The sequence below is a fragment of the Haemaphysalis longicornis genome, unplaced genomic scaffold, assembly GCF_048455015.1.
Source record: "Haemaphysalis longicornis isolate Haplotype H1 unplaced genomic scaffold, Haemaphysalis longicornis Haplotype H1 scaffold_9, whole genome shotgun sequence".
Lineage (NCBI taxonomy): Eukaryota > Metazoa > Arthropoda > Arachnida > Ixodida > Ixodidae > Haemaphysalis > Haemaphysalis longicornis.
In genome coordinates, this window is record NW_027526460.1 from 127,786,460 (window position 1) to 127,813,794 (window position 27,335).

General features: G+C 49.2%; 1 protein-coding gene across 1 annotated transcript; it reads right to left on the reverse strand.

The window, feature by feature from the left end:
* Positions 1 to 1,463: 1,463 nt before the first annotated feature.
* LOC144153420 (NADH-cytochrome b5 reductase 3-like) lies at positions 1,464 to 25,500 on the reverse strand. Its single transcript, XM_077685068.1, has 4 exons — positions 25,279 to 25,500; positions 22,163 to 22,375; positions 5,234 to 5,499; positions 1,464 to 3,539 (listed from the first exon to the last, which is right to left on the reverse strand). Exons 1-4 carry the CDS (start codon positions 25,498 to 25,500, stop codon positions 3,329 to 3,331), a joined length of 912 nt encoding a protein of 303 aa, XP_077541194.1. The 3' UTR covers positions 1,464 to 3,328.
* Between the last annotated feature and the right edge of the window lie 1,835 nt (positions 25,501 to 27,335).

Consider the following 27,335-nt stretch of genomic DNA (forward strand, 5'->3'; position numbering starts at 1 on the left):
CCGCATTGCATCATATAGAAATTTTGCAATTTCTATATGATGCAATGGGTTCGGGAAACTCAAGGACAACCAAAGAATCCGTCACGAGAAGCGCAAGATTGCTCAGCGTGCCGTGCGGCTGTAAGCCTCAATACTTTAGGCCTAACTTCCCATTTTGAGGTTTTGGCGTTAGGCCTAACGTCACATCATGGGGTTTAACACCTCAAACGGGCACCCCAAAAAAAATTGCTCAGTGGACGCCAAACAGCAGGTACCGATTCGCGCCCTACACCCCAAACGTTAGACTCAAACGTTAGGCCGTAGACCCTAATGTTAGGGCTAAGGAGCGCACACCCGAGAGTTGCTGTGGGTAATTTAGATAAGAGATGCGTACCTCCAGAGTAGCACATAGTCGCAACCAAAAAATTCATCACGAGAGAGCTTCGTGTTCGTCCATCGTCACAGTTAGACGGAGAGGTGCATCATTTCTTGTTAGTTCTTTGTAGTCGTGAAATAGGCGTGAGACGTGTTTTTGCACTTATTCTTTACTGAAAGGCACACTGCGGTATAATACGTACGCATGATTCACAACACGCGCTGCACTTGCTGAAATCATGTGTCCCCTTTGCGATGCCCTCTTTCCCAAAAAATTACACTATACCTGTTTCGGAGCGCGTTCTTTCTGCGCAAACGCTACAGGGTTTCTGGCCACTGTCCCGAAAGATCTTGGGATCTGAGCAATGTGCAGATAGATCCCACGTAAAAAGATACAATGCTGTGAACTGCTACAGTGCTTCATTTACAGGGACGGCTACAAAAATTGGACAGACAAAGGCATAAAAAGCATCGCATCTGTGTTCCGCTCTTGTATTTGTACTTGTCTGTGCAGCAATACAGCTGTGATGTACGGTAGACCAAGCCACGAAACCTCCACCAGCAGTCAAGAAACAGCAATCATGTGCGGGCTTTGAAACATAGCATCCAGTGCACTGTGTTACCTGAACTGATGTCTCTCTTCCTTCTTGCTTCGGTAGGAGGCGGCGAGCCCTTGTTTGTCATCCGTTCTCGGACCCCTGTTCAGTGTGAAAGTTCTAGGTCCCATGCACTGTGCAAATGTGTAAAAATTGTGCTTACCGAATGCTTATAACTCTTGAATATAAGTGCTCAGGGGATCCAGTTGGCACAGCAGGGAAGAATGGAGGGGGCAGCTAAGGTTAGCATTGTGCACTGGATGCTTAACCTTGTTGCTCTTTTGAACATTTCTTTAGAAAGTTTCTGGCTCCAAGGTGGCAGGTCAGGTTACCTCTAAATGGTGGGAGCCATTAAAATCGTTAGTAAGGAATAATTACTTCTGTACACGCCGGTTAAAAGTTATTCTACGTCCGGAGGAAGTGAGGTTTTAATGCTCCTACGGGAGGCATGTCGTTACGCCTCCCAAAAGATGACGCACTAAAAGATGACGCAAAAAGACGCATTAGATGACGTGCTTTTCGAACACGTGAAAATTTAAGTGAATTAGATTTCCTGAGGGGTGTAATTATAAAAATTCTGCTCCGCTCTTTATATATTTGTTGGGACAAAATTCTGGTGTTGTTTGCATTTTTATGAGCAGTATTTGTGATCAAAATAGGCTGGATGTACGAACACGCTGAAAATGTAGTCAAAAATCCTTAGAAAACGCGTAGATTTTCGAAAATCCGGACCCTAGGTGGCTGCTATGAAAAAATTTTGTAAAACAGTTTTCGCACATTTCTATGCGTTACCGATATCAACCAAAACACTGTTCGGTACCCCAACGGGCCTGTAATAAAAAGTACTTCTTAAAAACTATTTTAGCGCTTTTCCAGCAGTATTGAGCTCCTACAGCGTGTTAGGAGTTTTTGTACTCCTGAAATTTGAAGCCTCTAAAAACAGCAGTTTTGCTAGGAGTTTACATCACGTTTTACCTTTTCGACGCGTAGCGGTGTAAACAGTTTCATGAAAAATGTATTGTCATGATAACGGCGTCGAGGGAAGAAATCCTTAAAATTGGTTTTGTGCACTTGTATAAATAACATTTATCAGCAGGAAACAATCGGATATATCAATCAGTGAAACATATAACACTTTATTTACTCCGAAACGTAGATTCGCACCAGTACTGTTAGTCAGGGTAAAAACATAAAACTGCTTTTTAGAGATTCTCTTGGGCGACATATATCAGCAAGAGGCACTTCGATAACTGAACAGGTAAGCGCGATAGTCACGAATTTACGAAAACACAATGTCCCATTTTCCTCCGTTAGGGGTATCATTTCCGAAAATCTCGCATTAGTCAGCTCTTTCACTTCCAAAGTTCCAAGTATATAGTTTCGGGTGGTTTTGGCTTGGCGTCGATGATTCTGTCGGTCAGTCTGGCACTTGTTTTTATATGTATAAATAGCGCTGCGAGTTTCTCCCGACGGACATGAATATGAAACAAAATTGTGGAACAGAAGCCACAAGAGAGGACACGGCTACCGCACATGGGAGTATATCGAGGAAAATAAGTTCTGGTTACTTGGTTGTACATTTTGCGCCAAGTGCCTACAGTTTCCCTTGTAGGTTGGTTGAACGGCGCAAGAGTAGTTCGAAGAGGTGAAAATGCCGACAGGAATGGTTTATGCACGCGGGATAAGTTTCGTTTTGACTATCGGTCGCTGATGATGATAGTTACGACCTATGATTACGAATTAACTTGTATTTCATACCCGTCAGTCTGCACTCAGTAGTACCCTGTCCTTACCTTGTTTCCTTTTTGGTGCGCCAGCGCCGGTTTGCGATAGTTTACGCTGGATTAACCCGTTCCACGTTTTCAAAGCACTGTGTTGTCCTTAACTTAATTGTTCTTTGCAAAGATTTGCTCTGTGACCGGAATATGAATTCGGCAATCTTTTAAGGGGTGCTCCTCGAGATCAAAAATGTGAAGCATTTTTATGCCCTTGTACACCTGAAGGTTCACCAATGATCCGAGTTTCATTAAGACAAATGCGTCGAAATTTTGAAGCTACTGCTTAAAAATTTCTGCGAGCTATTTGCCGAGCCTTAAAATAAAACAGTAACTCAAAAATCCTGGCCATCTCCGTTTAGGATATGACCCGTGTTTATCAGTATTTTCTGCTTGTGGACTACCAGTTCGTTTACAGGGTGCCGGTTGTGCACTGCCTGTTAAAATAGCAATACCTTGTGATGTACTAGCCACCGAACAAAGTAATCCAGCCAAAAATAAGGAATTTCACAATCACTCATGCGACTGGGTATATTTTAATCTTAAAGCCAGGGTCGTAGACAAGCTGTGACGCGCATGTTTTCCCGCTGCATTGGACAGACTTCAGTAGAAGAGGACGTGGCTGCTCTTGTGGCCGATGCTCCTGAGCGCCGGCGCGCACACGTCGCTCATGAGCCGAGGGGGACCGCAGCACAGAACCAGCGTGCTCTGGTCCGGCATGGGAAGATGGGCCGCCATGATGTCTTGGTTCAGTGGCCCTTGGATGTAGTCCGTGCCTTCGAATGGCGGCAGCATGTCCAGGACGTGGCGAATGCTGCGAAAGAAAAGCAGAACAACACGTGCCGAGTTTGTGTGAAAGTACATCGACCAATCCACTCAAAAGGTTTACGAGTAATCCGACATCGTCTAACTGAAGAATTGAAGGCGGAATAGGCGGAAGGCGGAAAATACTGAAATTACTCCTTAAACATCTGTAGGTGTTGCATGCTGATTCGTGGGGTAAAGCAAAGACCCAGAAAAACAAAAAGTGCCTTTAAAAAGAATCCGCATGCAACACGTCTGTGACAGAAAGAAGAAATGAAACTGAAATTGTGTGCCTGTTACTGAGTCACAAAAAATAAAACTACAGTTCTGGAAAGTAGCTTTTGAATTACATGCCTAAAAGAATAACATGCATTAAAGGGGTGTCCACGTTATGATAGTGTTCCGAATGGACCAAACCGGCATTTAGACTTCATGGCCGCTGTAAAATAAAGTTTTGATACTTGCAGACACATCCAGTATTCTTATTCCATATATTTTTTACAGAAGGAGGAGCATACGCGTTACACCTATCTGAACTTTCTCGTATGCATATACGTATGTGAAGCTGTACGTAAGTTGTATGCGTATGTATGTTCATCGAAGTAATGATCTTAGCTAGAACTCCCCATAAACCGACTGATGACCCGCTTACACTACGTGTTAATCTGGATCACTGTCCTTGATAGAGGAACAGTGCCATGAATATATTGATAGCGGTGGACCTTAAAAAATGCTAGCAATGGGATCTGTTACATTATTAGCAATTGTTATTGTTAACGAAATGGCAATAGCAGTGTGTCAGCAATGACAGAGCCACACTGACGTGAGCGCGCACGCCGGCCAAAAATCCCACTGAGGGCTAGGAGATGGCCAGAGCCCTTGCTATAAATTCTACACGAGCGACCACAAACATAAGCGTCTCGAAGACCGCCATGCTAACTTTTGCGAAAGGCATGACCTCCCCTACAGCGGCCTCTCTGCTAGAGAAGACCCTCAACCAAAAGAAAATCCTTTCATATGTACTCCGTCTCACCCCGGTCTACTGGGGAATGAACTGGCCCGCGTAACTGCTGTATATCTTACCAACCGAGCTGTGTTACCGATTACGCAACCACAACCTCCATTATCCCCATAGCAAACAGCACAGGAAAGTCAAGAACAAGCACACATTATTTGATCCCACGAAGACAAACTAGTAACATGCGGGGATATTATAAATAATTACAGGTTAGCGTGTTGAAAATACCCACTGTCTAACCACCCCCTTAGTAGAAAATAGGCAGTCACGCGGTGACGGTTCAAACGCTTTTCCAAGTCATGTTTTTCTCTACCGTTGCTAGCCAGACATTTATTCAAACGCGCATTTTGTGCAACACCAGAACAGACCTACAGCATATGGTAGGGTCCTGTCATAAGCCCCATAAAATACAATCGATTATAACAGCAGGTCCGATCTCAATTTACTGAGAGAATACTATATTAAGACTAAAGAATATTATGGGAGGCTGTTCTGCTCAACTGGAGCCACAACTCAAAGCAGTCCGAATGAAAAAGCCTTTGCTATGATCCATGGAGTCCTGGCTAATGGCTGAGAGGGAGGGAAGACCGTCCAAGACGTCTAGATTTCATAACAAAACTCGGGTCTCGACGTAATAATTCAAGCATCTTCGGAACCAAGCCAATGGTCGACAATAGCAGCCCCACCTGAAGGTGGTCGTGAAGCGCTTGGCGTAGTCATCTAGCTCCTCGTGGGCGATGATGTCCTGCTCGCCCACATTGACGTCGATCATCCTCACGAGCGTCTGGTCGCCCTTGTCCGCTGCGATGTGCCGCAGTAGCTGCAGAATCGGCGTCACGCCCGAGCCGGCTGCGATGAGTCCCAGCCGCGTGGCGTGAGGCACCTGACGACCGGTCGACGTGACGAAATAGCCGCGACCCTCATACACGAAGTTTCCGAGCGGACCCGCAACCTGCGGGAAGCAAGCACATTCTAATTTACCAAACTTGTTGGGGGACCTGTTGGTTCATGATTATTAAAAATGTTTGCGCAAAAAACCAAAGACGGTACACAAGAAACGAGACAGGACAAGCGCTACATTTCAACTGAAATTTATTCACCGTCGGAGCTGCTAAATATAGAAACAACTGGAGCGTGCGCAGCATGCGCCTCAATAGGGTATCACAAGTACGCAAATGTGTCAATCACCGGAATGGTCGAAAAAAGATTTCTATGAGTTAAAACTGTCGTATCTCTGCTCCTACCCAGAATCTTAATCTCCCCCAGAAGTGGCTCACACTTGCAGGCATGGCATTGCGCGAGCAAATGCGCATTTCCTTTGTTTTTTACCGACAATTCATGTTCCGGTGCACGGTCGTTGGTACATCGACCGGTATGGCCAACATAGACTTTTCCGCATTTAAGTGGAATCTGATACACGACGCCTATAGCGCAGTCCACAAAGGGCCTAGCATGCTCCTCGTCACATCAGGCCTCCTCTAACCTTATTGAGGCGTGCCTCAGCGACTGAGTACAAAACCGTGCCCGGGAAGCCGGCTGAAAGCAGCCTTTCAATTTGCCTATCAAAGTTAGCCTGCATGGAGTGGGGACACGACTTGGAGAGAGCCCATTCCAGGCACGAGTGAGCGATTGCTCCTTCCACCGTCTTGCAGTGCGCTACTTCTTTCACTGTGCTTCTTTTTAAAGAAGCATATTGTCCTCAGAAGGCACAAAGATAGAAGAGGTGATGCGATCTGCTCTTTGTCATTTGCCAGGCGATAAAGGTAGGAACTGAACCACGATCAAAGAACAGGAAACGGAATGCTTGGAAACTGCTCAAAATGCTCCCATAAACTGTACAAGTCCACCAAGGCACTAGACCAGGCAGAGAAATTCGCTTATGATCTCTTCCGGAGTGTCATCACAATTTTCTGCACTTCATTGGCACATCCATGAGATTGGGACTGCCAGAACGACCACCCCACCGACTGGGAAGTTGTTTTATAGACAGCGGCTCAACGCGGCGTTCACAAATTCCTGCTTAGATCGTGTAGGCAAGACTTCGACCCCACACTGCGGCAACTGTGGCTTCCCAGAAACCGTCGAACATATGCTACTAGAGTGCTATGATTACACCGACCCAAGGTGTCGTTTACAGCAGACGATGGAATGTCTCATAACCCTGGACCAATTACGCTAAGCCTGATACTTTCACCATGGCACTTTCCCCCCGTCTCAACAAAAAGTTCTGGCCGAATTACAGTACAGTTCCAGAATAGCGTATGTCGCCGTACGCGAGGAGTTTGGGTACGCTATTTCTTTGCGTCGTCCGCACTGCGCAGGCGCAGTACCCTGCGCTGGTTTTGTGTTGGGCGCACGTAAGGCGAGCGTACGCTATTTCAGCATAACAGAAGATGGAATGTCTCACAATCCTGGACCAATTATGCTAAGCCTGATACTTCACCATGGCACTATCCCACCGTCGCAACTGAAAGCTCTGGCCGAATTACGGTACAGTTCTAGAATAGCGTATGCCGCCATACGCGAGGAGTTTGCGTACGCTATTTCTTTGCGCCGTCCGCAATGGCATGCGCAGTACCCCACGCTGGTTTTGTGTTGGGCGCACGTAAGGTGATCGTACGATGTTTCAGCACAGCAGAAGATGGAATGTCTTACAACCCTGGACAAATTACGCTACGCCTGATACTTTCACCATGGCAGTCTCCCCCCCGCTCTACGGAAAGCTCTGGCCTAACTACAGTACAGTTATAGAATAGCGTATGCCGCCGTACGCGAGGAGTTTGCATACGCTATTTCTTTGCGTCGTCCGCACTGCGCATGTGCAGTACCCTACGGTGGTTGTATGTTGGGCGCACGTAAGGCGAGCGTACGTTATTTCAGCACAGCAGAAGATGGAATGTCTCACAATCCTGGACCAATTACGCTAAGCCCGATATTTTTACCCTGGGCCTCTCCCTCCGTCGCAACAGAAAGGTCTGGCCGAATTACAGTAGAGTTCTAGAATAGCGTATGCCGCCGTACGCGAGGAGTTTGCGTACGCTATTTCTTTGCGTCATCCGCACTGCACATGTGCAGTAACCTACGGTGGTTTTGTGTTGGTCGCACGTAAGGCGAGCGTACGCCATTTCAGCACAGCAGAAGATGGAATGTCTCACAACCGTGGACCATTTACGCTACGCCTGATACTTTCATCATGGCCCTCTCCCTCACTCGCAACGGAAAGCTCTGACCGAATTACAGTACAGTTCTAGAATAGCGTATGCCGCCGTACGCGAGGAGTTTGCGTATGCTATTTCTTTGCGTCGTCCGCACTGCGCATGTGCAGTACCCTACGGTGGTTGTATGTTGGGCGCTCGTAAGGCGAGCGTACGCTATTTCAGCACAGCAGAAGATGGAATGTCTCATAATCCTGGACCGATTACGCTAAGCCCGATACTTTCACCCTGGCCCTGTCCCCCCGTCGCAACAGAAAGCTCTTTCCGAATTACAGTACAGTTCTAGAATAGCGTATGCCGCCGTACGCGAGGAGTTTGCGTATGTTATTTCTTTGCGTCGTCCGCACTGCGCATGTGCAGTAACCTACTGTGGTTTTGTGTTGGTCGCACGTAAGGCGAGCGTACGCTATTTCAGCACAGCAGAAGATGGAATGTCTCACAATCCTGGACCATTTACGCTACGCCTGATACTTTCATCATGGCCTTCTCCCTCACTCGCAACGGAAAGGTCTGGCCGAATTATAGTAAAGTTCTGGAATAGCGTATGCCGCCGTACGCGAGGACTTTGCGTACGCTATTTCTTTGCGTCGTCCGCACTGCGCATGTGCAGTAACCTACGGTGGTTTTGTGTTGGTCGCACGTAAGGCGAGCGTAAGCTATTTCAGCACACCAGAAGATGGAATGTCTCACAATCCTGGATCATTTACGCTACGCCTGATACTTTCATCATTGCCCTCTCCCTCACTCGCAACGGAAAGCTCTCACCGAATTATAGTAAAGTTCTACAATAGCGTATGCCACCGTACGCGAGGAGTTTGCGTACGCTATTTCTTTGCGTCATCCGCACTGCGCATGTGCAGTAACCTACGGTGTTGGTCGCACGTAAGGCGAGCGTACGCTATTTCAGCACATCAGAAGATGGAATGTCTCACAATCCTGGACCATTTACGCTACGCCTGATACTTTCATAATGGCCCTCTCCCTCACATGCAACGGAAAGCTCTGGCCGAATTACAGTAGAGTTCTAGAATAGCGTATGCCGCCGTACGCGAGGAGTTTGCGTACGCTATTTCTTTGCGTCATCCGCACTGCACATGTGCAGTAACCTACGGTGGTTTTGTGTTGGTCGCACGTAAGGCGAGCGTACGCTATTTCAGCACAGCAGAAGATGGAATCTCTCACAACCGTGGACCATTTACGCTACGCCTGATACTTTCATCATGGCCCTCTCCCTCACTCGGAACGGAAAGCTCTGACCGAATTATAGTAACGTTCTAGAATACCGTATGCCGCCGTACGCGAGGAGTTTGCGTACGCTATTTCTTTGCGTCGTCCGCACTGCGCATGTGCAGCACCCCACGGTGGTTGTATGTTGAGCGCACGTAAGGCGAGCCTAAGCTATTTCAGCACAGCAGAAGATGGAATGTCTCATAATCCTGGACCGATTACGCTAAGCCCGATACTTTCACCCTGGTCCTCTCCCCCCGTCACAACAGAAAGCTCTGGCCGAATTACAGTACAGTTCTAGAATAGCGTATGCTGCCGTACGAGAGGAGTTTGCGTATGCTATTTCTTTGCGTCGTCCACACTGCGCATGTGCAGTAACCTACTGTGGTTTTGTGTTGGTCGTACGTAAGGCGAGCGTACGCTATTTCAGCACAGCAGAAGATGGAATGTCTCACAATCCTGGACCATTTACGCTACGCCTGATACGTTCATCATGGCACTCTCCCTCACTCGCAACGGAAAGCTCTGGCCGAATTATAGTAAAGTTCTAGAATAGCGTATGCCGCCGTACGCGAGGAGTTTGCGTACGCTATTTCTTTGCGTCGTCCGCACTGCGCATGTGCAGTACCCTACGGTGGTTGTATGTTGGGCGCACGTAAGGCGAGCGTACGTTATTTCAGCACAGCAGAAGATGGAATGTCTCACAATCCTGGACCAATTACGCTAAGCCCGATATTTTTACCCTGGCCCTCTCCCTCCGTCGCAGCAGAAAGCTCTGGCCGAATTACAGTAGAGTTCTAGAATAGCGTATGCCGCCGTACGCGAGGAGTTTGCGTACGCTATTTCTTTGCGTCATCCGCACTGCACATGTGCAGTAACCTACGGTGGTTTTGTGTTGGTCGCACGTAAGGTGATCGTACGATGTTTCAGCACAGCAGAAGATGGAATGTCTTACAACCCTGGACAAATTACGCTACGCCTGATACTTTCACCATGGCAGTCTCCCCCCCGCTCTACGGAAAGCTCTGGCCTAACTACAGTACAGTTATAGAATAGCGTATGCCGCCGTACGCGAGGAGTTTGCATACGCTATTTCTTTGCGTCGTCCGCACTGCGCATGTGCAGTACCCTACGGTGGTTGTATGTTGGGCGCACGTAAGGCGAGCGTACGTTATTTCAGCACAGCAGAAGATGGAATGTCTCACAATCCTGGACCAATTACGCTAAGCCCGATATTTTTACCCTGGGCCTCTCCCTCCGTCGCAACAGAAAGGTCTGGCCGAATTACAGTAGAGTTCTAGAATAGCGTATGCCGCCGTACGCGAGGAGTTTGCGTACGCTATTTCTTTGCGTCATCCGCACTGCACATGTGCAGTAACCTACGGTGGTTTTGTGTTGGTCGCACGTAAGGCGAGCGTACGCCATTTCAGCACAGCAGAAGATGGAATGTCTCACAACCGTGGACCATTTACGCTACGCCTGATACTTTCATCATGGCCCTCTCCCTCACTCGCAACGGAAAGCTCTGACCGAATTACAGTACAGTTCTAGAATAGCGTATGCCGCCGTACGCGAGGAGTTTGCGTATGCTATTTCTTTGCGTCGTCCGCACTGCGCATGTGCAGTACCCTACGGTGGTTGTATGTTGGGCGCTCGTAAGGCGAGCGTACGCTATTTCAGCACAGCAGAAGATGGAATGTCTCATAATCCTGGACCGATTACGCTAAGCCCGATACTTTCACCCTGGCCCTGTCCCCCCGTCGCAACAGAAAGCTCTTTCCGAATTACAGTACAGTTCTAGAATAGCGTATGCCGCCGTACGCGAGGAGTTTGCGTATGTTATTTCTTTGCGTCGTCCGCACTGCGCATGTGCAGTAACCTACTGTGGTTTTGTGTTGGTCGCACGTAAGGCGAGCGTACGCTATTTCAGCACAGCAGAAGATGGAATGTCTCACAATCCTGGACCATTTACGCTACGCCTGATACTTTCATCATGGCCTTCTCCCTCACTCGCAACGGAAAGGTCTGGCCGAATTATAGTAAAGTTCTGGAATAGCGTATGCCGCCGTACGCGAGGACTTTGCGTACGCTATTTCTTTGCGTCGTCCGCACTGCGCATGTGCAGTAACCTACGGTGGTTTTGTGTTGGTCGCACGTAAGGCGAGCGTAAGCTATTTCAGCACACCAGAAGATGGAATGTCTCACAATCCTGGATCATTTACGCTACGCCTGATACTTTCATCATTGCCCTCTCCCTCACTCGCAACGGAAAGCTCTCACCGAATTATAGTAAAGTTCTACAATAGCGTATGCCACCGTACGCGAGGAGTTTGCGTACGCTATTTCTTTGCGTCATCCGCACTGCGCATGTGCAGTAACCTACGGTGTTGGTCGCACGTAAGGCGAGCGTACGCTATTTCAGCACATCAGAAGATGGAATGTCTCACAATCCTGGACCATTTACGCTACGCCTGATACTTTCATAATGGCCCTCTCCCTCACATGCAACGGAAAGCTCTGGCCGAATTACAGTAGAGTTCTAGAATAGCGTATGCCGCCGTACGCGAGGAGTTTGCGTACGCTATTTCTTTGCGTCATCCGCACTGCACATGTGCAGTAACCTACGGTGGTTTTGTGTTGGTCGCACGTAAGGCGAGCGTACGCTATTTCAGCACAGCAGAAGATGGAATCTCTCACAACCGTGGACCATTTACGCTACGCCTGATACTTTCATCATGGCCCTCTCCCTCACTCGGAACGGAAAGCTCTGACCGAATTATAGTAACGTTCTAGAATACCGTATGCCGCCGTACGCGAGGAGTTTGCGTACGCTATTTCTTTGCGTCGTCCGCACTGCGCATGTGCAGCACCCCACGGTGGTTGTATGTTGAGCGCACGTAAGGCGAGCCTAAGCTATTTCAGCACAGCAGAAGATGGAATGTCTCATAATCCTGGACCGATTACGCTAAGCCCGATACTTTCACCCTGGTCCTCTCCCCCCGTCACAACAGAAAGCTCTGGCCGAATTACAGTACAGTTCTAGAATAGCGTATGCTGCCGTACGAGAGGAGTTTGCGTATGCTATTTCTTTGCGTCGTCCACACTGCGCATGTGCAGTAACCTACTGTGGTTTTGTGTTGGTCGTACGTAAGGCGAGCGTACGCTATTTCAGCACAGCAGAAGATGGAATGTCTCACAATCCTGGACCATTCACGCTACGCCTGATACGTTCATCATGGCACTCTCCCTCACTCGCAACGGAAAGCTCTGGCCGAATTATAGTAAAGTTCTAGAATAGCGTATGCCGCCGTACGCGAGGAGTTTGCGTACGCTATTTCTTTGCGTCGTCCGCACTGCGCATGTGCAGTACCCTACGGTGGTTGTATGTTGGGCGCACGTAAGGCGAGCGTACGTTATTTCAGCACAGCAGAAGATGGAATGTCTCACAATCCTGGACCAATTACGCTAAGCCCGATATTTTTACCCTGGCCCTCTCCCTCCGTCGCAGCAGAAAGCTCTGGCCGAATTACAGTACAGTTCTAGAATAGCGTATGCTGCCGTACGAGAGGAGTTTGCGTACGCTATTTCTTTGCGTCATCCGCACTGCACATGTGCAGTAACCTACGGTGGTTTTGTGTTGGTCGCACGTAAGGCGAGCGTACGCTATTTCAGCACAGCAGAAGATGGAATGTCTCACAACCGTGGACCATTTACGCTACGCCTGATACTTTCATCATGGCCCTCTCCCTCACTCGGAACGGAAAGCTCTGACCGAATTATAGTAACGTTCTAGAATACCGTATGCCGCCGTACGCGAGGAGTTTGCGTACGCTATTTCTTTGCGTCGTCCGCACTGCGCATGTGCAGCACCCCACGGTGGTTGTATGTTGAGCGCACGTAAGGCGAGCCTAAGCTATTTCAGCACAGCAGAAGATGGAATGTCTCATAATCCTGGACCGATTACGCTAAGCCCGATACTTTCACCCTGGTCCTCTCCCCCCGTCACAACAGAAAGCTCTGGCCGAATTACAGTACAGTTCTAGAATAGCGTATGCTGCCGTACGAGAGGAGTTTGCGTATGCTATTTCTTTGCGTCGTCCACACTGCGCATGTGCAGTAACCTACTGTGGTTTTGTGTTGGTCGTACGTAAGGCGAGCGTACGCTATTTCAGCACAGCAGAAGATGGAATGTCTCACAATCCTGGACCATTTACGCTACGCCTGATACGTTCATCATGGCACTCTCCCTCACTCGCAACGGAAAGCTCTGGCCGAATTATAGTAAAGTTCTAGAATAGCGTATGCCGCCGTACGCGAGGAGTTTGCGTACGCTATTTCTTTGCGTCGTCCGCACTGCGCATGTGCAGTACCCTACGGTGGTTGTATGTTGGGCGCACGTAAGGCGAGCGTACGTTATTTCAGCACAGCAGAAGATGGAACGTCTCACAATCCTGGACCAATTACGCTAAGCCCGATATTTTTACCCTGGCCCTCTCCCTCCGTCGCAGCAGAAAGCTCTGGCCGAATTACAGTAGAGTTCCAGAATAGCGTATGCCGCCGTACGCGAGGAGTTTGCGTACGCTATTTCTTTGCGTCATCCGCACTGCACATGTGCAGTAACCTACGGTGGTTTTGTGTTGGTCGCACGTAAGGCGAGCGTACGCTATTTCAGCACAGCAGAAGATGGAATGTCTCACAATCGTGGACCATTTACGCTACGCCTGATACTTTCATAATGGCCCTCTCCCTCACTTGCAACGTAAAGCTCTGGCCGAATTATAGTAAAGTTCTAGAATATCGTATGCCGCCATACGCGAGGAGTTTGCGTACGCTATTTCTTTGCGTCGTCCGCACTGCGCATGTGCAGTACCCTACGGTGGTTGTATGTTGGGCGCACGTAAGGCGAACGTACGCTATTTCAGCATAGCAGAAGATGGAATGTGTCACAATGCTGGACCAATTACGCTACGCCCGATATTTTTACCCTGGCCCTCTCCCTCCGTCGCAACAGAAAGCTCTGGCCGAATTACAGTAGAGTTCTAGAATAGCGTATGCCGCCGTACGCGAGGAGTTTGCGTACGCTACTTCTTTGCGTCATCCGCACTGCACATGTGCAGTAACCTACGGTGGTTTTGTGTTGGTCGCACGTAAGGCGAGCGTACGCTATTTCACCACAGCAGAAGATGGAATATCTCACAACCGTGGACCATTTACGCTACGCCTGATACTTTCATCATGGCCCTCTCCCTCACTCGCAACGGAAAGCTCTGACCGAATTATAGTAACGTTCTAGAATACCGTATGCCGCCGTTCGCGAGGAGTTTGCGTACGCTATTTCTTTGCGTCGTCCGCACTGCGTATGTGCAGTACCCTACGGTGGTTGTATATTGGGCGCACATAAGGTGAGCGTACGCTATTTCAGCACAGCAGAAGATGAAATGTCTCACAATACTGGACCAATCACGCTAAGCCTGATACTTTCACCATGGCCCTCTACCCCCGTCGCAACGGAAAACTCTGGCCGAATTTAAGTACAGTTCTAGAATATCGTACGCCGCCGTACGCGAGGAGTTTGCGTACGCTATTTCTTTGCGTGGTCCGCACTGCGCATGCGCGGTACCCTACGCTGGTTTTGTGTTGGCGCCCATAAGGCGAGCGTACGCTATTTCAGCGAAACAGCGCGCGTACGCGAGGTGGCTTGGGTATCTTTGTTTACCACTTGGCGGCGAGTTGCGCGACGACTTTCCTCGGTTCCGCTATAATTTGCTTGTGTACACCAACTTTCTTGCACCTGTGTTTTAAATACGTCGGGTCGTTTGCACGCCGCCTCGCGCAGCGCTTTATCGCCTTGACATTGGTGACTGTTTACATTAGGCTTTGCAGCCAGGCCAGCGACCGAAGCTGTCTGTGTATTGTAGACGTGTTCGCTTCGCTATTAAATGCGACGTTGTGCCTCTGCGGGTGGACTGTGCCTACCATGCGCGGGGTTATATTTCTCTGGCGATGCACGACTCAACCTCGCATCCGGTATGTGCCGTATACCTGGCTATAAGCCTATTCGTTCTGAAAACCGCGGGAAGCGAAAGCTGATAATAATATACGGGCAGGAGGTAATGGAGTACCTGTAAATCACGCTTCAGATTTGCAACGCATGTCATGATATTGTGTTCGTTGGAAACGCATCTTTTGATTTTCTTGAAGTTGCATAAAATATATGCGTTAAATCCGGACTTCTAGTTCCGTGTGCGTAACAGAAGTGCCAGGGGACTTGAACGCTTCTTTTGGGGGGGCGCACTCTACAGGCAAGAGACTACTGATATGTCATGGTTGTTTTCAATTCAGTACGAAACGGAAAGGGTTTGTTATCTTTGGGTAGTTGTAAAAAGTTCAGGCACTCCGGCACTTTGCTAGCAGATCGGTGGGTCGGCCGATGGGCTAGTCCATTTGCGGTCCATTTAGAGACGACGCCGTAAGCTTCAGCGAATTGCTGCGCAAAATTGATGAGACGCTCTCCCCTCGCGGTGCTGACGTAGCGGGACGCAAAAATATAACGCTTAGTGCACGCAAAGGCAACAAATGATATACTAAAAATTGCCCCCACCTCCCTGAAGGGAATCGTGAGGAAGTGCGAATGCATTTCTTGCGCCGAGAGTACACGGCGTAGTAATTCTGGCATCGCCTTGAGAGGCGCCCAGCCAGCGAACGGTCTAAACTGGAGCAGAGCGAGCCAGGAGACTAGCGAGAGAGCGCGCGCGAGCCGACCCACGGAGGTCTGGCAGTTTATCGCTGCATGTATATATAGGGGGGCACGCCGCGCCGAGCGCACCGAGCCAGGTGGCTGAGAGAGGAGGCGAGCGCAAGGGGAGAGGAACGCGCGCAGCGGCGCACGGCAGCTGCAGCCGAGCGAGGGGAGAGGAGGTGCGGGTGCGTGACGTCACGGCGCGGGGAGGGAAAGTGACACGCAGCGGCGCACGGCAGCTGCCGGGGAGAGGGGTGGAGTGTGTGACGTCACGGCGCGGGGAAGGGAGAGGGACGCGCGCGCGCACGCCGTCGCGACGCGAGGAGTGGTGAGGGGCGTGTCGTCACGTGGTGAGTGACGTCACTGCGCCGTTGCTACCGACGCTCCTCTCCGCTCCACGCCGTTGCTAGGGAGAGGAGGACTGCGGACGCCGCCGCCACCGCCGCCGCCGGCGGTGGAAGGTTTGGGGTCGCTTATAAAGTGCATTCGCACTTAAAACTTGTTAGTTTTAGCACACCGACTAGCCTACGCTAATCTAGCAGCGGCGTGTACCAGACCCGTCTGGGCACGTTCACAATTTGTTTCGGTTCCGGGCAGCCCTCCTCGCTGTGCCCGCTCGCATGCGCATTCTGGTCCCAGTACCCGCCGCGGCTAGCGGAGCAGGGCATTGCGTTCGGGCTAGTTGGTATTCCATTACGTTCATCTTAAGCGCTCAAAAAGCAAGCGCTTGTCCTTGTCTCCTGTGTCCATATTTTTTTGTGCGCTTAAGATGAAAGCTAGCGCAGCGTAGGTTCGCCGCTAAGCGAAATCTCTCTAAAGAATGAGAAATTTCGTACGAGCCCTCCTGGAAGATAGAAAATTTTAAATACCATCGGGCGTGTGAATACGCAGCATTTCAGGAGCAGCTACGGTGTACCCCTGGGCACCATATTGTCCGCGATCCTATTTGATATCGTAATGACCCAGCTAGTCAAGGGCGTTGCTGCCATCAAGGGGTTTCCGTCCATACGTGAATATCTTGATGGAAGCCAACGGTCCCTCTACGAATGATGTCGTGGTACACGGCTTGCAACATCTGCTGAACACAATTACGGCCATCCTGATGCTCGATGACCTATAGGTGTCAGTAATGAAAATCGCTTAGCTGTAGGCGGCCATCCACGTGCAGCTGTAGTTACAGGATCCACTCTGCTGTAACTGCGGTTACAGCATGGTGGATCCCTGGCCATGGAGTGCATTCTGGTAAGGAAAACGCCTACAGGCTGGCCAGTGTGGCATCTTCATCGTACCGCCGTCAGCCGGAGGAGAGCATTGCCAGCGGAGCCCACTTCAATCCTGACGAGGAGCGCCAGCGTCGCAGAACTTCTCGGCGCCTTGACCTCGAATCATCAATGCCCGAGAATCCAGGTCCCCTGCCTTCTGGCTTATCCCGCCAAGCGCAGGGGTTTCTGAACAGAGCCCCTTTCGGCGTTGCCATAACCGCCGTAGTCGTGGCGATGTGGCAATGGTGCCGCGTTCACTTTGGGACCCCGGGCAGTGACTCCCAGCAACGAAACAACCTATCGCTTGGGGGTTCTAAGACGACATCCTCGGCGGGAAACTCCCCTTCTGTAGGTGACGAAAGAATTCAAGTGACCGGATCTGCACCGAGTTCCTCCACTTCGCTATTGAACTCCCGTGTGATCTGTTACGCATGCCATGGAACATGTAAACCAGACCTCCTGCACATCGTCTGGTCGTGCCTGGGCCTTGCCGTACTTCACGGTCAACATTGCCCAGCGTAGTTCAATGCCATGAAGAGTGGATCGACCCACTTGTGTAAAAAACACGTTGAGAGCAATCTGGACCTTCGTCTGTGCAGGCTCGCACCTCGGCCTTTCGACCGCCAAGAAATGCCCACTGTATCATTCCTGATACTGCCCTAGAGATTTTCAAAGAACTATACTTCCATAACTGGCCGCATGGAGTTCCATATACAGTTCGCAAGATGGCTTCCTCCATCGTAATCGCGCCCGACGGGTCTACACCTGGTTTTTATGGGTGCACAACTTAGAACGTTAAGGCAACTCGGTGAATGCAATATTTCGGCGTGACTCTATGTGGTTCATGGAAGGTACGTGACTAATTTCGATGAGGCCAGCCTCTCAGAGGTGACGCTTTTCACTAATAGAAATTCTCGGTATCATATTACATGATACAGTGAGCATTGAAAGTATCTTTGGGTTTATTATATATGGTACAGTGGGGAATGCCGTAGTACATTAGACATCTTTTCCTGGAACCAACAGAGCTTGAATTTTTCATTTCCGGCATTAAGAACAGGTTTTGAAAAACAGGAAGGTACAGAGGCTGGACACAGCGCCCGCTGTTTTCTCTTTACATTACATGGGCTCCGATGCACAGTTTCGCGCACGCGAGAGAGAACACAGTGAGGGGGCGCACTGTGCTGCTATGAGTGACCACTTCCAAAGTAAGCATGAGTGGCGCTAGTGGCCATTCCTACAAAACATATGCTGCTACCCATGCGTGAAAAATGAAATCCAACAGGTGCAAGTGGGAAATACAGGGTGTTGGTTACTTACTCATACTATTTGAGAGGAGGTAATGCTGCAAGATTTGCCCAGCCTTTCAAAGCATGTTTTAGTCGGGGAGGGCTCCTGGTACTTCTTTTTATGTGTCAACAAAGACCGTGGTTGCCTCTTCAGTTTTCACTGCTACCTTTCCCTAACGCCCACTGTACATATATGAATTTTGTATTTATTTTATACCCTCTATAGAATTTTTTTGGCATTTCTTTATTGCTTGAGTCAGACATTTTAATGTAATAGAGCATTAGAATTTTATCTAATCTTGTCTTTGTTCTCATTTTACAGGGTCAAGAATACACGTGGGCGAATTTTTATGATAGCAAATGAAATAAAAGTCATCGCGTTCAAATGGCGCTGATGAAGGCGACATAGGAGGAAACACAAAAACAATCCTAATCGGCTTGAACTACTTCAATTCCAAAACAAGTAAAAAAGACCCAGCCTGTGCCGCGCTAGCAATGGGAAGGCGGGAAAATTGAATTGAGCAACCTACATTAATCGTGCAAGGACAGAAGGGAGAAGAGGATAGATAGATGGAAAAATTATATTATCCCGGAGGATTGAGCATCCTTAGTCCAGGACGCTGTCGCAGTTGTGACTCAGTTCAAGTGCCCACTGGATGTGAGCCAGTAGAGCAAGGTGATCTAGCAAGGTAGCCACTTGAGTCAGCTTGGCCGGGACGAGAGGAATACGCAAATCAGTCAGGGGGAGTACATTAGCACAGTACACGAATCTCGTTCGGAACGCCTGTAAAGTGAATTCAAGTGAAAGTTGGTTCTGACGGGTGAGAATTCAGGAGATGAGCGCTTGCAAGCGTCAGCAAGGTATTAGTATCTCTTGGAGGAGAAAAACTGTTTGTTTTCTTGTAATAACAGAGAGGGGGGGATTTTCTGCCGGTTAGAGGGTGAAGTGATGGCGGGGAGAAGAGGGGATGTTTTCTTGAAGGGGCAGCCGAAGACAATACCCCTTCGACGGCATTTGCTTCCATAGAAACAGATGCGAGGCCAATTTTTCAAATTTAGGCTGTATTGTTTGCGACGCTTTTAGTTACATATTTGTTTATTTGTACGTATAGTCAAACCCGACTATACCGAACCCGGATAGAGCGAATTCTGCTATATATCGAACAAAAATAAATCAGTTACGGAAATACACGCGAAACACATTCCTTATAACGAAGTTAACATTTGATATATCGAACTCGGCGTGAGTAGAATGGCCGCCAAAATGCATGGTCTCGGAGCGGCGATTGAGATGTGGATTGGCCGCGACCACTGAGTAAAGGCCGCGACAGAGAGATTGCTTCTCGTATGGAGTGACAAGACGCCCGACACTTTCCGTAACTGTTTCCGACGCGCCGAACTCACGACGGAACCCGTCCAGGACCAAGACGGCAGCTCGCCAACTTTCCCGATGCTGTGCCGAAAGGAGTGTCCTTCGAAGATTTCCTGATTCGACGACGGCGTTGCCGTCCCTGTAAGCCTCTCGAACGCGGGCACCGCCACCAGCACCGTCGTAATGCTGATGAAAAGCACCGAGGAGGCAGAGGATGTCGCGAGTGAAAGCCGTCCGACGCTTAATGCAGTACTTTCGGCAGTTAATGTCCTCCGCCAATATTTCTGGGATATTGAAGGACACGGATTCGAACTGGTGCATACAATGTCTCGTGTAAAGAATGCTGTGCTAGTTGACGCTGCCAAAGCGGAAGGAAAAACAAAAATCATCGCTTTTTTTTTTGGAAGTAGGCAGTTAAGGCGTTAAGGAGGAAAGTAGCTTTATTATTTGCAATAAATCGATTGTTTTGTGTATGGTAACGGCATGCTTTATTTTGTTCGTTTCTGCATGCGGGGATGGCGGTGGGGAATCCCGCGCATTGCGAACTCGCAAAAATAAACCCGTTATAGGCGGGTTCGGCAATATTGAACTATTGGATATATCGAACTAATCATAGCGCATATTGCAGTTCACTATACCCGGGTTTGACTGTACTGCTCATCCAACGAGGATTATCTCAGGGGTGACGACGGTAAAACATATGCATCCGTTTGTTAACCAGAGGAAATGGTTGAACAGTTTTATAGATCTCGCTTGCGTTGTTTTAACCCTGCAGCGCATACAGAAAATGAACACCAGGCTAATATGAAATCATTGTCGTGATGTATCAGAGTTCAGCACTGAAGATTTTATAAACAGCGTGTAAAAACGTGTCAAATTTGTAAAATGTGCAAAAACGCCGCTACGGGAATCTCGGGAAGCAGTCCAAAACAACACAGCAAGCCGGCCTAGCTGGAAGTGATCGATTCATGGTTGCGATTTCGCAAAAACACACGAGGACTAGGAAGAAACCACATTGGTGAACGCAATCTAACAACTGAATTTCATTGTTTCGAAGAAAGACCTATACACCTAGAAAACTGCGCAACATCGTCCCGAAAGACACTTTACACCGCACTCAGTATAGCTCCGTGTAGTACTCCGGACATCAGAGACAAGTTAATAGCAGGGACATTTCTTTATCCAACAAAGCCTCGGATGGGTGATCAACACACGTGTTTTTGCACCTACAAATACAAAACGCTGTCACAACCTTCCTCGAAGTCTGATTTAGATGCGGAAACAAAACAACTGTGTCCTCAGGAAGAGGTGGTGCGCACCCACACTTAGCCACGATGCATGATCTTTCAATGCATACTAAGGCATCTTCCGGTTTGTCCTTTGTACAAAACGGGAGGTCCCTTAAGTGCCTTGGCCTAAGAACAAGTACCGCAGATAGCAGCACGATCGCACGTGTGCGACCGATTTTCCTGCCTAAGGGACGCAGCTGCTAGTCATAAGATGGTGAATTGGTTGAGTATCAAAAGCGTGGTGGTTTGGAGGACTCGTTCTGGACAAGCATTATTCACAAATACTTATCTATGGTGCTGGTAACGCGGAAACTAAACAATATAACCAGCTTAAACGAGATATCATAAATGCCCTTCCGAAACTGCTTGGGTTATGACAGAGTGACCAGAAGAACAGGGGGTGGCGCGTCGCAATGGGCAGGTTCGGTTCTCCGATCACACGCATTTTTTGTAACTGATTTATTTTTATTTATGTAAGGTTTTCCATACTGCATTCACCCTTTTGCGCTGAAACCGTCATTGCTCCACGAGCGAGTTGGCAGGCTGTGTGCAGACTGACACTGACGCGCTGGCGAGTTCTCGTTGGCGTGGTGTTGACATAAGCACAGACAGCTTGCGGGTGGAGTGCCGAATCAGCCTACTCTCGGCCCAGTGCGAACACGTCTATTACGACCCACGGACGAGCCAGGATAGCTCAAAAGAGGGGGCGGCGGCGAAGCTCCTCGCAGTTGAGCATTTCCCATGACGGGCGGGGTGTTCAGCCTCTTCGTAAGTCTCGGCCGGTGATTCTACGATTCTAAGTGGTGCTAGCAGGCTTATATTACCGATTCTCCAGCCGACAATAAGGCAGAAGCGTGGTAAGCCGAATCCTGAGATATCCGGAATGACCGACCAACGATAACTCAGGATGCCATGCATATTGTTGAACGAAACCGAAACCGAAACATCTGAACTACAATCTTGTACATCGTCCAATTACATCGCAATACGAATAAGCGTCGCTGCTGTTAGTTGTTGCAGCCGCCGGAAATATCGCATGGTGTTTTTTCTTATTTCGCAATTTTTAAGTTAAACACGGCTTTAAACACCAGAAAAACTACTAAATGTGCGTTTGTTTGAACCAGTCTAGGCAATGCGAACAAAAATTCAGTTAGAGAAATTAAGTTCAGTGTTCCTTGGAGCTTAAACTCCGGCAGTCACCCTTGGTTACAAGCGTACGCACCTGTACTGTGTCTCCACGGTTCATTCGATCCAGGAACTGCGACATGAGGCCGCCATAGCGGAACTCGTTTCCGCCGGCCGGGTAGACCTTAACCATGAGGTCGAAGCTGCCTCTCTGGTCGCTGAGCGTCACGGGCGTGTACGGACGCACCACTTGGCTTCCGTCGATCCTCGCTTGAAGAAGCACGTGCTGACCGGTGCGAAAACCGAGCTTCTGAGCGGAAAAGGGAAGATAGTGGGGAAGCGTTGGCTTGTGATATCAGCATGTGCGTTAGAGTGCGCAGTTGTCATGGGTTGGACACAGTTAGGGAACCATTACAAAGTAATACCGGTAACTATAAATGCAGGCTATAAAGCAAATACTTATTCCCAGTGATGACTTATGTCGGAGAAACCTGGACTTATTAAGCACGTCAAGAAATGAGCTCTTAAGCGACACGAGCCGTCATAGGTGTAATAGGGTGACGCTTGAGGATGGAAATTTAGCGTCTTTAACTGGGGAGCAAAATTCGGGTAGAAAACGCCCTACCCCTTATTAAGAGAAAAGAGGGGAGTTTGGTTAATGTTGGTTGGGGGGAATTGACAAAAGGTGGGCCACCAGAGTAAAGCAGGGGCTACTTAAAGACGGGACTTGTAGTAGGAGGCAATTGGGTACTCGATGGGCAGACATTTCTTTGCTAGGATTGGGTTCGGACCGCGTGGGATAGGAGCAGTTCAATGTCTGCAGGAGGGGGCGCTGTTCGTCTTGCAATGACATCAATAGGCTGATAATCATGGGTACCTGGCTAGGCGAACGAAGAGACAGGATATGGAGGATGATATAAACTTCTTTCTAAACAAAGTATCAATCTGGATTTTGCACTCTTTCATTCCTCCGTAACAATGCAGGAGGAGGCCGGGGGCCAGATTTTCTGTCTTGGGAGTTACTTTCAGTAGTTAGCGTAGTGGATGATACCAGTGATATCGATTGTTCGTCAACTACAGACTTTCGTAGCCCTCTTTTATACGTGCGCGATGCATTGACTAGTATTTTGTAAGTTATCCTGGCTTGGCCACAGCATCGTTACCAAGGTACTTTGCAATTCAAGCCGACTGGTTAAAATCACTAAAAGTGCCTTGACTAACGTTGAATTGCAATGGCAGAACCGAAGCGGTCACCGAGTTCCGCTGGAGGGGATGCTGTTCCCTTGAAGAGCAGGCAGGCTCAGCGGCCTTCAGAACGAACACACTCCCGTCGGAGCGTACTGCCGAAACTTGACCGGAACAGGAATTACCCGGCATTGTTTGCGTCGGGCCTTCCGTAAATTGTACGCTTCCCTGTGTCCTCTCCATCCTCCATAGTCCGCTATCATTTCGGGCTGTTCTCCGATCGCCGTGGATCGTTGCCGTCTGCCAATATGGACCTCAGGTCTGCTGTCAGTTGCATCATCACGTAAATACTGCAGAAAACGGAGGAAATTCCGCATGGTTAGCGGATGAGTGAAGATTTAAATAGGGGCTGCAGAATTTTCGGGAACTTGTTCCATGACTATGGACACCGTATTCCTGAAGGTGCACGACGCGCTTAATTTCCGCATCCGTTAATGCTCGGCCTCACGGCAAGCTCGCACGGCGCTCTCAGTGTTCCATTGGAACAGGATTTGGTGGCTCCCTATCTGCCAGTGGAACGTGTTAGATCCAGACGGAACAAATAATTCGCTCCCAAAGTGCTCTGGGTCTGCCATTGGAATTCAACATGAGAAACCCGAAAGGCTGCGCCAAGTGTTTCGAACAACTAGTGGTGCAGCTGGCGCCGCTCACGGGGTCAGCTGACCATTCTCAACACCAGTTGAGCTAATAGGACCCTATATAATTAAACCATACAGGCGGCACTAGCTCACACCGGGCGTGTTTTATTAAGTGGGGCCCTACGGGGGCAGAATTTATTGGAGTTGACCCTCCATGCACTAAGCTAATCGACAAAGCGTCAGGGTGCAGTCTCACGAGACATCGCGGTCATTTTTGGTAAGGCTGCGACTAGATTACCGTCTGACGGTACTTAAGCACTCCAATAAAGCGACGTCTACCGGCGTTACTAAAAAAAATGCCGTTAGCCCTACTTCGCACTGCCTAACGTAGCGTAACATACCCTATCCTGAACTAACATAGCCTAACAGCTGAAAGAAATCATCTAAAACAGTCAAAACTAACTTAAGACATGAAAATTATAATTGAAAGTAAAGACTAATATAGCGTAGGAATCGAATCACCGTCCGTAGTATCAGGAATCTAAGACGGAACCACTACTCCACAAAGACAATACAATTCCTGCCCTGTGCCAGCTCTGTCCTAATTGTTCAGATGTCGGAAGGCACTCTATCCGGGGCCTAGGGCTGAGGTGAAGCACCATAGGATGGACCAGGACTCGGGAAAGCAAGTCCTCCGTCTGCAGCAGCGGTGACCCGCACACGCCTTCGGAAGCCAAACTCCGTGTATGTTGTTAGTGGTCTGGATGTGTTACTGCCAGTTCACTAGGAAGTGAAAGCCATTACCTATGAACGGTCGCGGGGAATGGCTGTAGGTTGCAAACGGCTCGTAAAGGTAATGTTTCACGTGGGAACACAGCCCGCCACCACACTGCTACGCGTCGTTCGTGCTATCAAGGCCAACTGTCTTGGGCACTACGCAGGCCCAAAGTTACTGGTTGCGAAAATCCCCATAGGCCTCGTGTATCAAAAGCCGGTCTTTGGTTGCCGCCCTGAGGCGGGTCAAGAACGGGGAATGTTGACTAGCCTGTCGTCTGTCGGCAGAACGTTGAAATAGCACTCAAGTGCTTGTGGGTGCTGCCTTATGTTATAAAAAGAAAAGCCGCAAAAACACAACTAAATTCCACCTAATTAATGTATTCTAATTTAAAAAAGCCATCTATATTTTACAAAAAACTTGAATGATAATAGTTTAGTGTAGTTGAGTTTTTGTATTCTAGGTGCCGCGCGCGTCGATTTGCCCAACAGCGCCTATGGAGCAGGGGGGCTAGCGCCGCCCGGATTCTGAAGCGGAATTTCGCAGCTGTCTATTTTGAGTACTTCTGACGCACACCCACACGCCACTTCTGACTGCTGTCACTGAAAAACTTGCCTGGTCAGAATCCGGCAAAGCGAAGGTAAGCAGTCGGACGTTGTGGTTGATGTACGTGCGGCGCTGGAATGAGACGGTGTACACAGCGACCGGGTCTGCCAGCAGGACGTCGCTGGCCAGCAGCACGCGCAGCTTGCGGTACAAGTAGACGACCATCGCTAAGGCCCCCACCGCAGCTGCCGCAGTGGCGATCAGCAGAAGAGGGGAATGGCGCCTCGCCATCGAGGAGGTTCTCCTTTGACAGGTAGGAACCGAGGAACGACGGTGATGTACGATCAAGGAAACGGAATCGATTATGATGACGATGATGGTACTCTCGATGGATGTGACACGCATCGAGAAGGGGATTAGCCATCGCTAAATGGCTGACAGTGCTCTGTGTGGATCCCATGGTAAGTCTGTCCCTCTTAAAGCCTCCGCTTAGCCGCTGCTACGCCGACCAGCAACAGCCTATAGCGCAGCCACCCCTGTAATGACGTAATTACAGTGCTGCATAATGAGTGTTATTGAAGAGAGCGCTGCTGGTTTTTTGCGTCTTTGGCAGCGATTTGCAAACTGACCGTTTTGTACGCGTAATATTTTTTTCTCTTCTCTTCTCATTCCTCTCGTTGTAGCCGTAGGTCTCAAGCAATTGACGGCGGAACTCTTGCGTTTTTCAGGTTGTGCTCGTGTTTCTCGAACCACGTCCAAGCCGAGTCTACAAGCGAGAAGTAGATGTTGCGGAGCTTGCGCTTGTCGTCCCATCCGTCGAATGTGGCTATGCGATCGAAATAGTCCAGCCAATCTTCAATGTCTTCGAAGGTGACTCGCCGCCTGTGCATAGATGGTCTCTTCTTGCAAATACATCGCTTTATAATTAACCGTGGTTCATGCCATCTAGTCTGCCCCCACGCAACATATGAAGGAGTGTGCGGTTTCATACCCATCTTGGCCCCGGCTTCGCATCGCATCAGCCTGGACGCAGCCGTCAAGGACAAGGAAGCCGCACCAGGCAGCCCCAGCCCAGCCGACTCCAAAACTCGACGACGTCCCCCGCCCCATGTCGCCATTCCGAATGAGGACAATGAAGACCAGTGAAGATGAGGTGTTCCGAGACAAGCTGAAGACGCAGTGTTCCCCCGCTCTCTCATCGTACGTGGCTGCAGGACCTTCAACGCTTCGTCGCGACTGAATACATTGTTGTTGCAGGACAAGGCGTCTTCAACGTCGTCATTGTATTCCGTGGCAACAATTCATTCGTAACTGCATATTTTCATACCATTGCTCTTCCGCAACAAGTCCTCAGCTTGCCTCGGCCTCGGCAAGGACGGTCGTCGTTGACCGGGGGGGGGGGGGGGGTGATGTTACGGGACGTGGCGGACAATTCCCATAGCGCCCTACTAGCGACCATCAGCGAAAATGACGACGAGGAAGAAGCTGTGTCCTTGGCGCAGGTGAAAGATACGTGATGAACTTGTAATTGGGGTTGTACTGGTAGCAAAATTTCATTTCAAGGCGTCTTTCTTTCCGCAAACCAATCAGTATTTTAAATTCCTTACGAATAACAATAATTGATTTAGCCCTCGCCAGTCCAGCATTCTGCGTGCCAGCCAACAACCTTGAAGGCATCATCATCATCCCCATCATCATCAGCGTCGTCGTCGTCACAGCAAGAGGGGGCTCTGTTATGGCCGCCTGTAAATAGACCCTCTCATATTGTAAATACATCGTTTCATCATCAACCGTGGTTCGTGTCATCTGATCTGCCGCCACATAACAATATTATTCATCGCGCTTCCTCAAAAGCATTCCGCAGCATCATCTCGCCTGCGTTCGCGGCCATATGGCGCGACAAAAACGATGAGGATTTTATACCGGCACAACCCCTGTTTGTAACCATTGTGATGGGAATTCTGGGAGGGTATGCTGACACCTACCAAAAAACATTTCCGTAGAATCACAGTCACGCAATGCCACCACTGACTTTTGCAGAACGACCCTTGTAAGGCTGTCGCCCTGAAAAAAGAGCGTTGGTACCGATATGTTTGCGCAAGGCTCGTGTACGAAGCAGTAGCGTG

Excerpts from the sequence above, each read along its gene's own strand:
- LOC144153420 (XM_077685068.1), bottom strand. The coding sequence starts at position 25,500 with ATGGCGAGGCGCCATTCCCCTCTTCTGCTGATCGCCACTGCGGCAGCT. Across the intron at positions 22,376-25,278 it reads CTTTGCCGGATTCTGACCAG|AAGCTCGGTTTTCGCACCGG; the intron begins GCAAGTTTTTCA and ends TTTTCCGCTCAG. Across the intron at positions 3,540-5,233 it reads CGCTTCACGACCACCTTCAG|CATTCGCCACGTCCTGGACA; the intron begins GTGGGGCTGCTA and ends TTTCTTTCGCAG.